The following is a 10,879-nucleotide window of genomic DNA, read 5'->3' as shown; positions in this document are numbered from 1 at the left end:
GCTGGCACAAGTGCCGCTCAGGTGGCAGGTACGGACGTTGGGCAACAGGCCGTGAGGGCGGGGCTGCAGAAGGAAGCGCCGTAGGGGGGCGGCCCTTGTCCCTGGTCCCGCCCACCTCCGACCTAAAAACGACCACCTGCAGGGGGTCTGTGACCGGGCGATGGCTGAGCGCTCACCTGGCGAGCCACTCGAGCTGTCTTTCAAGCACACGGTTAAAAAAAGGCAAAAACGGTAATTATTAGATCAAGTATTAGTATGTATTTATGCACAATAATAAAAACATTTACAAGTTGAACTGGAAATTGAAACATAAGAAGTTTAACAGCTTTATTAAATAACCAAAACACCTTTTATTCCCAAAATTGGTAAAGAATAAATAATATAATTTACAATATGGTACAAAAAATAATCAGGAGGGTCAGGCATTCTGCTTTATACATACATTGTATATGTGTATTTATATCTATAAAACAAATTCACATCGCAAACAAGCCAAAAACCTTAGATGATATGGCTTAACGACTATTAAAAGAAACAGCATTAGCCCTGCTGCCCAGACCACAGGCTCTCGGGCCAGTCATCCTGTTACAAAACCAAGGGTCCACGCAGCTGTAGTGCTTCCAAGATTTAACTGACTTAACCTGACTTACAGATCACTGGGTTTAGCAGAGCTGTGGGCAGCCAGGAAAGGTTTGTTTGTGGGTTTCTTCCTTTTTTTTTTTTCTTCTTAAGACTAAGTGCCCTATTTTCTCACAAACGCATCTGATAGATCTCAATGTGTGGGAAATGTGTGGGAAAAATAAGGGCTGCTGCTGTTTTCCTCCCCTACGTGTTTCCAGTGTCTTTTTACTCCAGGGCTCTTGTTTGTACAAGCTTGGGTCACGGTATGATCTAGTTAAGGATGCTATTAAACTGAAGAGAGCCGCCAGTAATGAAGCCACAGTGCAGAACAAGGAATGGGGTCCTGATGATAAGAACCTGGAGATGTGGGACAGCAAGTAGCTCAGCTTAGGCAATCAAATGTCCTCAAATATCCCCACTCCCTGAGCAAGTACCAAACACCTTTGAGGTACAGAGAGATGAGAAAAATGCTGTCATGAATCTTAAGGTGGAATCATGACTTCAACTTGCCTCTGCATCTTCTAAAGAACGGAATGCCCATCACCGGAGAGTCATAATAGAGTCAAGGCTGAAATGCCAACTGCCAACAGACACTCGGTCTAGATCTTCAGCAAAGAGACAGCAGGATCCCAGGCAGCACTGTGGTGACCAGGGCACATTCTTCCTCACAAACCAACTGGCCACAGTCACAGCACACCCATGCACAGAGCGGGTGGTGGGACAGAGGCTGGAGGTAGGCTGTGGGAGGCTTCTACCTCGTCTTTCAAAAGTTCCCACCTTTACCAGTTGCTCACTTCTATATACATATATCCATTTAGGCTGGGAAAAAATGCACCCATCACTTTAATGCTACAAATGACACCATTTCCCCTTAATACGTGGGCAAATGGTTGTGCCTGTCTGGTTGTGAGAGCTGAATTCTCTGGAATCATGTCAGCCTTATTACAGGTGGGGGTGGGAGTCAGCCCACTCTCCAGCCTAGCCCACTCCCCATGGATGACCCTGCCCACAACTAGCTGCTCCAAAAAGGAGTTTGTCAGATTTAAGTGGGAGGTGCTGTAAACAGCCGACAAGAGCCGGCCCACATCTCCAGAGCTTACCTCCTATTTTATGTCACTGGGCAACAGGTGCCCACTAGCCACTAGCCTGCCTCGGGTGTCCCGACAGGCATGCGGCTCTGGACCCTACTGTCTGCAGCACATGCACACTGCCGCCAGGCAAGCTCCCAGCACCAGGGCTGTCATATTACCTGGCACCCCTGGTTCTACACAGTGGGAGTGTGAGAAAGCTAGTGATGGCCTAATGCTGGCTGGTATCCTAACAGTCAGATGTCCAGAAAAGGAGAGATGTGCTGATCGTTCAGCTCAATCGGGTGCTAATTTTGGGAGGCTGACATATTGATCACAAAACACAAGCTAGTGTAAAGATACTCTGGTCCAAACGCTACTGTCTGTATCTCTTAATAAAGTGGCAACATGTTGACTTGTTTCACATTTCCAGAGCTCTGGGACTTTTCTTAAGAACCCAGAAGAGCTGCGTATGTAGGCTTTGTTAGTGATGTTCATGCCTCATACCAAACGTCAAAGGGGGAAGCCACCTTCTCAGAGGCAAGAGCTCTAAGAAACACTTGAGATGAAATAAGGGAACCACTGCCTGGCAGCCAACCATCCTGTTCCCTGACACGGCTTGAGTGAATGACCCTGTTTGCAGCCTAGAGTGGCTGCAAGCAGCTGAAGGGGCGACAGCGTCAAGAGAGTCTGCACTGCTTGTACATGTAAAAGGCCATTTTCTCCCCCTTTCCCACCAGCTCACCTCCTCACTGTGGCCAGGGACAGAAGCCCATGTCAAGGGTTGGGACTGGCCTTGAGGGCTGCCACTCCACTGCCAGTTGGCGGAAGAGGAGAGGTGAGCAACAAGAGCAGTGAGTTCCGGTGCGTCAGAGCCCAAGCTGACCCTGGCTGTCAGGTGGGGGGTGAGGCAGCAGGTGGGATGTGGCGCAGTGTCACCTGCCCAACACCAGAGCCACATCAGATGTGGCCAGATGGGGACCTGTGTGTCGGCACTCCCTCGGCTGAGAAGGCAAAGCAGCCCTGTCAGCTCCATTCTGGGAAAGACCGCATGGTGACAGCTGGTCACCCAAGGAGGCTCAGGAGCAGAGCGGCTGCGCCCGGCACACGCTCTGCCTGGAGCCAGCCTCCCCTGCCCGGGCCTCCGGTCTCAGGCTGTGCTCCTGAGGGTCAAGGGCTCGTTGGGGAAGTCTCACTGTGCTCAGATGGGTGGCGCAGATCAGCCCAGTAGAGAGCAAGCAACTCAGACCCCCTAACAGGACCCGTAGATGGACACGGGCAGCAAACAACGGGGCTCTGCTCTTCCTCCTCAGCGTCTCCTAACTCTTAGCACACAACAGAAACATTGCCCAGTCAGCTTTGTGGGGCTTATTCTAAAAACCCACCCAGCGTGCAAAAGATATGACTCTCGGTTCCCTCCTAAGTCCAGCAGAGCAAGTTTCTAGGTGGGAGAAGCACCTGGCCAGGATCACTACTCCAGGGGACGGCCCAGCTGCGCTGCCCACGGTCAGAGTGCCCTCTGACGTGGCTGCCATCTCGGCAGCCAGCTGTTCTCCCATCATCGCTGCAGAGGAAGCCCCAGGTGGGTGCAGGTGCGGCAGACAGAAAGTGGCGGTGGCCTGGAGACTCCCACAGATGGGGAGTGCACCTCCGCAGGACCAACAGCTGTGCCCAGGCACAGCGCTCCTTTCCCCCAAAAAGAACACCCACTGGGAGGCCCAGCACAGCCACTGAGGCAGAAGCACAGGTGGAAATGTAGTCACTATGCAGACCCTCATGGGAGGCCCAGGGCTGGTCACAGCAGTGTCTGACGTTGGCCCCTCCAACTCCAGGCCACCACTGCCCACTGTCTGCTGGACAAGGCTTCCTGCATGTTGCATATTCTGGGGTGCAGAAGGGCGTGATTTATTTTTCTTGAGTCTGAAAAGTCGACACCTACAACAGTGGAGGCCCACCAGCTCTGTAAGCTCTCCTCTGCAGCCTGCAAGACACCCCTGCCATGAGGCGAGGTCACTGGGATAGGTCACCGATGGGGGGGCCACCTCCACTGCTATCAAACAGAACCTCTCGGCGGCCGGGCTCGGTGATGGACAGCTCTTGGGCCAAATCGTTGAACCGAGATATGTAATCGATGCTGTTTTCGTTCATCATGCACACCAGCTGGGAATCCACAACCTGCAGCGGGGGACACAGGGGAGACCACGTTAGCTGGTGGCTGGCCCCGGATGGAGGCGACTGGCCGCCACGGTGGGGATGTCGATAGAAGGCAGATGAGCCGGTGTCTCTGCAGTGAGCAGCAGGATCCCCAGTGGACTGGCCATGCGCTGGCAGCCCAGTGCTCGGGAGAATCTGAGAGAGGCCTCCGTCATTCTGAGCACTCGCTTTTTTGACGTGTGTGCACAGGAGCCTGCCATGAGCCAGCACATCCACAAGTGACTTATGGGGAGAGACGCTCAGGGGACAGGGAACAGGCAAATGGCACACAGACCGTGGGGTGGCCTGAAGGAGATGGACGTGGAGAAAGGGACAGAGTTGGCCATGGGAGTGGGAAGCACACTCCCTCCAGGAGAAACACAAGCACAAAGGCCCTGAGGTGGGAAAAGACTTCAGCTATTCAAGGAACAAGAAAGCTGGCGGCCATGACTGAGGCAAAGAGCAGAAGGTGAGAGATGGCGTGCACAGTAGGGCCTCAGGTATTGGACATTATTCTGAGGACAAACACAGGAGATTCACAACCTTTGGAGTTCCTGGCTGACCCTTCTCTGGTGTGGAAGCCTTGGGAGTAGGAGGCCTTAGCCTTGACCACTCAGGGCCCGGCAAGGGCTGGCCCTGAGCCAACTCCACCAATGAACTGTAAGATACGGGGAGCAAGTGAGAAGCCCCTGGGAAATCCTGAGTAGGGCTGTGCCGTGAGTTGGAGTTCACACCTTCATTATGGGATATCTTAAACAACTCAAGTTTGTTTTCAAAAAGTAGAGCAAAGAGTGCCTAGCACACCCATCACCAGCCTCATCATGATGAACCTGCGGCCTGACACGGCCACCAAAGCATTGCTCCAGCCACATTTCAGAAGCTACTTCTAAAAGATAAGGCCTGTCTGGAAAACACATGTGTCCTCAAGTGTGGAGTTCTTAGTCAGACCCGTTTGCTCGGCACTTGCTGTCTCTGCAGTAAGCACGTGTCTGTCTGAGTTACTGGCTGTGGACCAAGCAGTTCAGGATGGTGACCAGGCTGGTTCTGTGCGGCCCACCTTCCTACCAAGGTGCCTTCTGTGTGCCTGCTGGGCGTGCTCAGAGACCTAGTCAGGAATGCGTGTCGTCTCAGGACATCTGTGGAGGGCCCATCCCCACAGGAGCTGATTGCTTAGAGGCGTCCACACAAACACAGGGAGGGAGTCTGGCTCCTTGGGGACATCAGAGCCACACAGTGTTCTCTGAATAAGGTTCAGTGGTCAGTCAGTTTTGAGAAATGCTGTCTGTTGGGGAGGGGTCGCTCACTGTCCTGCGCGGGTTCACACTCATGACAATTTCTAGCGGTGCCACAGTGACTGACTCTCCAAAGCCAAAGTTTCTCTATCTCAAGGGTCCCCTCAGGACCCCAAGAGGCAGAGGAGCCAGCCCATGGGGGCTGTCAGATCCAGGCATTCCTTCAGATCTGACTCTAAGTCCTCGAGGGACCCCCACTGCCACCGGGCATCGCAGGGAGCAAGGCTGCGGGGAGTGCAGCCCTGGCCTCCAGCCCCAGGGGGCGCTCTAGGCCTAGCCCTCCCTGCTACTCAGGACCCCCGCCCCACAGGTCCTGCCTGCCTCACTTCAGCCACACGACTCTATGGTTCACCCTTCAACAAGGGTCGCCGTAGTGAGCCTTACCTTCCCACACCACCACTCACACCAAGTGGGATGGAGCCCTAGGGGCTACACGAGCAGAGGGCGAGGCCCAAGGCTGCGCCCCGGGCCCACGAGGGTCACACTGTCTTCCACATCCATGGGTGCCATACGTGACACCTGCTGTCATCACCTGACCTGGGAGGGGCCCCTCGTGCAGAACCCCCTTCCCAGCTCTGCCGGGTGGCAGCAACGATGACACAGCCCCTGCAAGCCCGCTCCCTCCTCCATGAAAGGCACCAGCACCGCAGGTCAGGAAACCCAGCAGGAAACCTTGGGCAGATCACACTGCTGGTGAAGGACAGAGGCGCCCCAAACCACAACCAGGCTGCCTGCCGCAGAGCCCTCGGTCAGGCCCGGCACCAGGGCTCCAGGCTCAGCTGTCAGCCGCCTACGAGGAGGAGCCAGAGGCCTGGAGGGCACACGCCAGCCCCTGGTGTCGGTCTCTCCAAGCCGTCCCCAATGACCAAACAGGTCTGCCAGAGAAGCCCTGGCAGCCTCCACAGGGCTGGTGGCCCAGCTCGAGTACAGGGCTGAGCCCTTACCTCGGCGACATCGGCCAGGGACCGGGACACAAAGGAGTCCCTCGAGTTTCCATCCAGCAGGCTGGAGCCCAGTGGGGAAGGGCCGCTGTTGGTCCCGACAGGGGTTGGCAGCATCTTCCGGCTCTTCTCTGGGGAAATGAAGCTCGCTGCCAAGAGAGCGAGGAAAAGGCCTGAGCCAGCGAGCCTGCACCGGTCCACGGGGTGGGCCCAAAGGGCTGGTGCCGCAGACAGGCAGGGGGCCGCCCAGCCACTCCTGCGTGCTGAGCCTTGGCAGCCCCGAATGCTCAGCGTGACTTTCATCACGGAAAACCCTCGTGGGGTGCTAGCTCTCCTGCACCACCAGAACCCTGGTCATCCTGGCCGTCAGGGGTGGGCCCACATACGGTGCCCACCCGGTCTGTCGTGAGCAGCGCACTGCTCTCTGGGGCTGCCAGTCAAGATGGCCATGTGCATGCCTGGGCTGCTCTGTAAGATGCAAGGTACGTGAAGGTCCAGACATGCCAGGCCAGCATGACATCCCCAGCACCCCCTTCCCACCACAACAACCCCTAGAGCCTAGGAGGTGAACAGTCCTGCGCCTGCTGAAATCTGTCGCCAGCATGCCATATGACAGCTGAGCATCCATGTCAGGACACGCTGAGAGAAGAAAACGCAAAGCCAGGAGCACAGAGCCAACCCCATCCCTGACCCTCCGTGGGCCGCGAGAGCAGCAGGTCCTAGTGGGGAAGGGGTCGGGGGACCCAGTGGGGCTGGAGGAGGTCACGGCATGTGTGGGAGACAGACACGGGCCACATCTCAGCTGGGTGTGGGTTCCATGGGGGTGCGCACTTGGCAAAGCGTGGCAACTTGGCCACCCGGGCATCTTTCCTATGCGAGTGATGCGGGAGAAATGGACACCCGAGGAAACAGGCCCCCAGTGGGCATTCTCACCCCAGGCCCCAGCGGGCCCACCATGCAGCCCTCTCATCAGGCTGCTCTGGGCCAGGGACTCACCAAACAGGCTGCTGAGTGATGAGTCCGTGGGGTCACTGGGGCACCACTGGGGGTCGTGGGTTGGGGAGGCAATCCAGTCTGGCTGGGGGCTGCTGGACGGGGAGGGGAGACTCTTGGAACTGTCGCTGCCATTGAGTTTTGCCGGAGAAAGAGGGACTCCTTCACCTGTCAACCAAAACCCTGGGTCAGAGACGCCATGTGGGGTGAAGAGCACGCACGGGGCTTCCCCAACCTACACCAAGAATGCAGGGGGTCGGGAGGTGGCTGTGTGCCACTGCACTTGGGAGGCCCCGGGGATGAACAGCGCCAGTCTGCAGAGGGGATCCCAGTGGCAGGGACAAGCTCCCATCTCAGAGAACAATGCACGGCCGACCCAGCGAGCCGGGCCCCATGCTGAGAGCTCCACCTGACCCTGGACACTGCCCAGCACAGCCCTGTGGGGGCACGCAATTCCTGGGTCATGGCTGGGGAAAGCGAGGCTCAGAGCCCTGTGCCAACAGGCCGTGGCTGGGGGTCTGTCTGAACCACAGCACAGCTGCCACAGTCTGTCCTCGGGAGGTGGTGGGGCCAGCGCCCCACAGGGCCTGTCCCACCCCTCCCAGAACCTGCAAAACCCACAGGGATCCAGCCACATTTGGAACAAACTGGGAAGAAGACCAGTCTGCTGCCTGGGCTGGAAGGGTCATGTGGGCCTGTCTCTCAAGGCCAGGAGCAGGTGCGCCGGACACCAAAAACAGGTCTTGCTAGCGCCTCATCCACCTGCCCGGACCTGTGCTCAGTGCTGAAAAGGAAGGTCTAAGTGGGAGCTGCCCAGCAAGTGTGCCAACCCCGAGGCAGATGCCAAGGCCCTCCTGGCAGGGCACCTGGTCCTTACCGTACTGGCCAGAGCTGATGGCGATCTCAATGATGGAGTCACTGATGTGCGTGGCAGGCTCTCCCTGCGACAGCACATCCTCGGGTGGGCCGGGCAGCGAGATGTCCAGCAGAGCAGAGACGTCAGGCGGAGAGAGCCGAGAGCTAGTGCCCTCTGGCGGGGGCAGAGGTGTGGAGAGCCCATTGTGGAGGGGAGCCTTGGACAGCTCCGACAGGGAGAGAACAGGCGAGCCCTGGTGGGAGGCGGCACAGCTCAGACACTGCACATCCCGGGTGGTCTCAGGGACAGGAACTCAGCCTCAGCCCCGCGAGGCGGATGGAGCCAGGGTCAGCAGATACAGGTGATGACCCGGCAGTGTCCCCGTGCTTCCCAGAGAGAATCACTTCTGACCCCACCCCAGGGACAGTGGAGCTGGAAGACCAGGTGAGGGGCCCAGGCCCTGCCTCTGCTTCCAGCAGGAGGCTGGTTAACGCATGGGCAGAGGTAAGGACCAGGGAGCACCCCTGGCTGGCAACATCCTACCCCTGGCCCAGAAAATGCCCCCTTTTGGAGCTGTCAATTGGCCTGCCTTGCAGAGGGCAGGCAGGAAGCTGAGATGGGAGACATGTGTTCATGTGTTCACCGCCTAGGTAAGCCCCGGTGTCAAGAGCTGTCTGTGTGTTCCTGCTGCGTCCTGGCAAGTCAGGTGAGGGACGTAAGGCCCCCCGGCAGACCACAGAGATGGGGACCTGGGACCGGAGGGCGGACCTGGGGGCTGCTCCACACCCTCTCAGCACCCAACAGCACCCTCTACCTGGAAACCGTCGGGCACCGGCTCCTGCTCAGGCCTCGAGGGGACGCTGATGAACGGGTCACGCACGCCCTACAAGAACATCAGGAATGCCAGTGAGCCCCCAGCGTCTCGCCAGCACTCTGCCCGAGGGCTTGCTGGCCACGAAGCTCCCGCCACAAAAGCCACTCCAGCTCAGGAATTCGAACAGCCAGAGGCCCAGGAGACCGTCACAGTCCAGGCTGGAAGTACCTCCCTGTGAGACGAGAGAGCCCACTGCTCTCAGAGTGTGGGCCACCAAGCTCCTGCACGTCAGACTGCTGGTCAGTCCGAGTCCAAGCAAGCCCTGACAGGAAGCTGGCCTCACGGTCTCCAGGCAGGCTGGGGGTGGAGCCACGAAACCCGAGCAGGGAGAGGTGGGGGCGTGTGGCCACGGGGACTGGGGGTGGGGGGTGACTTGCTAAGTTACTTCTCACACTGAGATGCATCCGCTGTCGTCAGCTCTGCATTCTCCAAGCCCACACACACACACACCACACACACGCCTGCACGCCTGTCCCTGCCAGGCCGCCTTCCCGGGCTTGCCCCTCAGGGTCAAGCGGCACCCCCAGGCCAGCCTTCTGGTTCGGTCGCTCTCCTCCTGAGGCAGGACTGGAGTCCAGCACCACCTCACCCCGCGGCCTCGGCCCCCGCCCATCCCAGGAGCAGGAGCCGACTCAGGGAAGCCTTCTAGGGACACTCACCCCCACGGCAGGGATGGGGTCTCCGTCGTGGGTGCCAGGGGAGTCATGACCCAAGGTGGTGGCTGTCACCTCATCTGAGGACAGAGGAGAGATGCCAGACAAGCCATCGGTGTCCACGGCAGGCAGGGGGCTCCGGGGGATGATACCAGCACTTTTGGCGGCCAAGTCGATGGCACCTGGCAGCAGAGCAACATTCCAAACCTGAGCCCCTGGCGTCCTGAAACCTGCCCAGGGATTGTGGGGGAGGGCAGAGGCTCCAGGCCTCCCCTGAGGGTGGCCAGGCAGCGGGCTCACAGAACCCTGCACGGTGCCAGCCCCAGGAACTTACTGGCCAGGGGGCCCGCGGCCTGGGCTGGGAGGACCTTGGGCACGATTGGCCGGGACAGGGCTGCCTTGGTCAGAGAGGACTGGATGGGCCGGAACGAGCCTCTCCCTGTGAGGACGAGAGAAGCAGCTCCATCAGCTCCCGCCCTCAGCCCGCAGTGGGGGCCGCAGTCAGACCACGGAAGCTGAGCCAACTCAGACATCACTGAACGTGCCCAATACTTGCTGATGTGGTCAGAGGTCGCACGGGCCCCGTGTAGAGAAAGCTCTGGCACCCATGGTGGTAGCACCCCGTCCCCCCTGGGGCTGCTGAAAGGGCTGCAGTCACCACTCATCCCGCGGGGATGGCCCTGTAAGGGCAAAACCGGCACCCTATTGAGCTACAGGCCCCTCTAAGGCAGTCAGAGCGTCAGACCTTGGACCAAGGTTCTGCCCCTACACTGGCTCTTCCCAAAAAGGCTTTCTGCGGTCAAAACACAGGCATGAGGAAAAACAATTGACACGGTAAGGGCCTCGCAGTAAGTTAAGTCTGAAACCTGAAAATCAAGACTGATTTGCAGGATAAATCGTGGAGTATGTGCTGCGCTAAAACAATTCTCACTGTAGAAGAAAACTTAGAAGAGCCGTGGCTCCCAGTGGGCCTGCAGCCCTGGGGAGGTGTGAGCTGTACACCCCATGCTCGCACCCACCTCATGAAATACCCACCGACGGAGGGTGGACAGCAGGCGCCCCCAAACTGAGCCGAGGAAGCACCCACAGCAGGCTGTGTGGGCCCTCGTGGGAGGCTGCCTGGCTCCACCTGTCGGTCCACGCCCGCCCGCGTTGCTGCGGGGGGTGTGGCCTATACAGACGCAATGACAAAGAATGCTGAGGTGTCCCCAGACAGCCGTGGAAGCAGACACGTGCCATCCCCCGGAGGCAGCTCAGGGGAGCGGAGGGGGGCACCCAAGCAGCCCCAGGAGCTTACCGGTCACAGAAGAATTGGACAGGATGGAGAAGGAGCAGACACTGTGCGGCTGGTTCTCAGACGGCCGGGGAAGCAGCGTTCTCTGTGGGGGG

General features: G+C 58.4%; 1 protein-coding gene across 4 annotated transcripts in view; it reads right to left on the bottom strand.

Annotated features, from left to right (window-relative positions):
* Positions 1-235: 235 nt before the first annotated feature.
* CRAMP1 (cramped chromatin regulator homolog 1) overlaps positions 236-10,879 on the bottom strand; it is a 52,377-nt gene continuing 41,733 nt past the window's right edge. For 3 of the 4 annotated variants that reach the window (XM_036915902.2, XM_036915903.2, XM_057487807.1), the window contains 8 exons: positions 10,788-10,869; positions 9,825-9,929; positions 9,497-9,672; positions 8,778-8,846; positions 7,985-8,216; positions 7,111-7,275; positions 6,118-6,263; positions 236-3,863 (listed from right to left, as the gene is read on the bottom strand). In XM_036915902.2, the coding sequence (XP_036771797.2) occupies positions 3,699-3,863; positions 6,118-6,263; positions 7,111-7,275; positions 7,985-8,216; positions 8,778-8,846; positions 9,497-9,672; positions 9,825-9,929; positions 10,788-10,869 (1,140 nt within the window). In that variant the 3' untranslated portion in view covers positions 236-3,698. The remainder of the gene's footprint in view (positions 3,864-6,117; positions 6,264-7,110; positions 7,276-7,984; positions 8,217-8,777; positions 8,847-9,496; positions 9,673-9,824; positions 9,930-10,787; positions 10,870-10,879) is intronic. The other variant, XM_036915904.2, reaches the window with a different exon arrangement.

Source organism: Manis pentadactyla, chromosome 10 (assembly GCF_030020395.1).
Source record: "Manis pentadactyla isolate mManPen7 chromosome 10, mManPen7.hap1, whole genome shotgun sequence".
Taxonomy (NCBI): Eukaryota; Metazoa; Chordata; class Mammalia; order Pholidota; family Manidae; genus Manis; species Manis pentadactyla.
The sequence above is the reverse complement of the archived record's forward strand: the minus strand, read 5'-3'. Positions and strand labels throughout refer to the sequence as shown.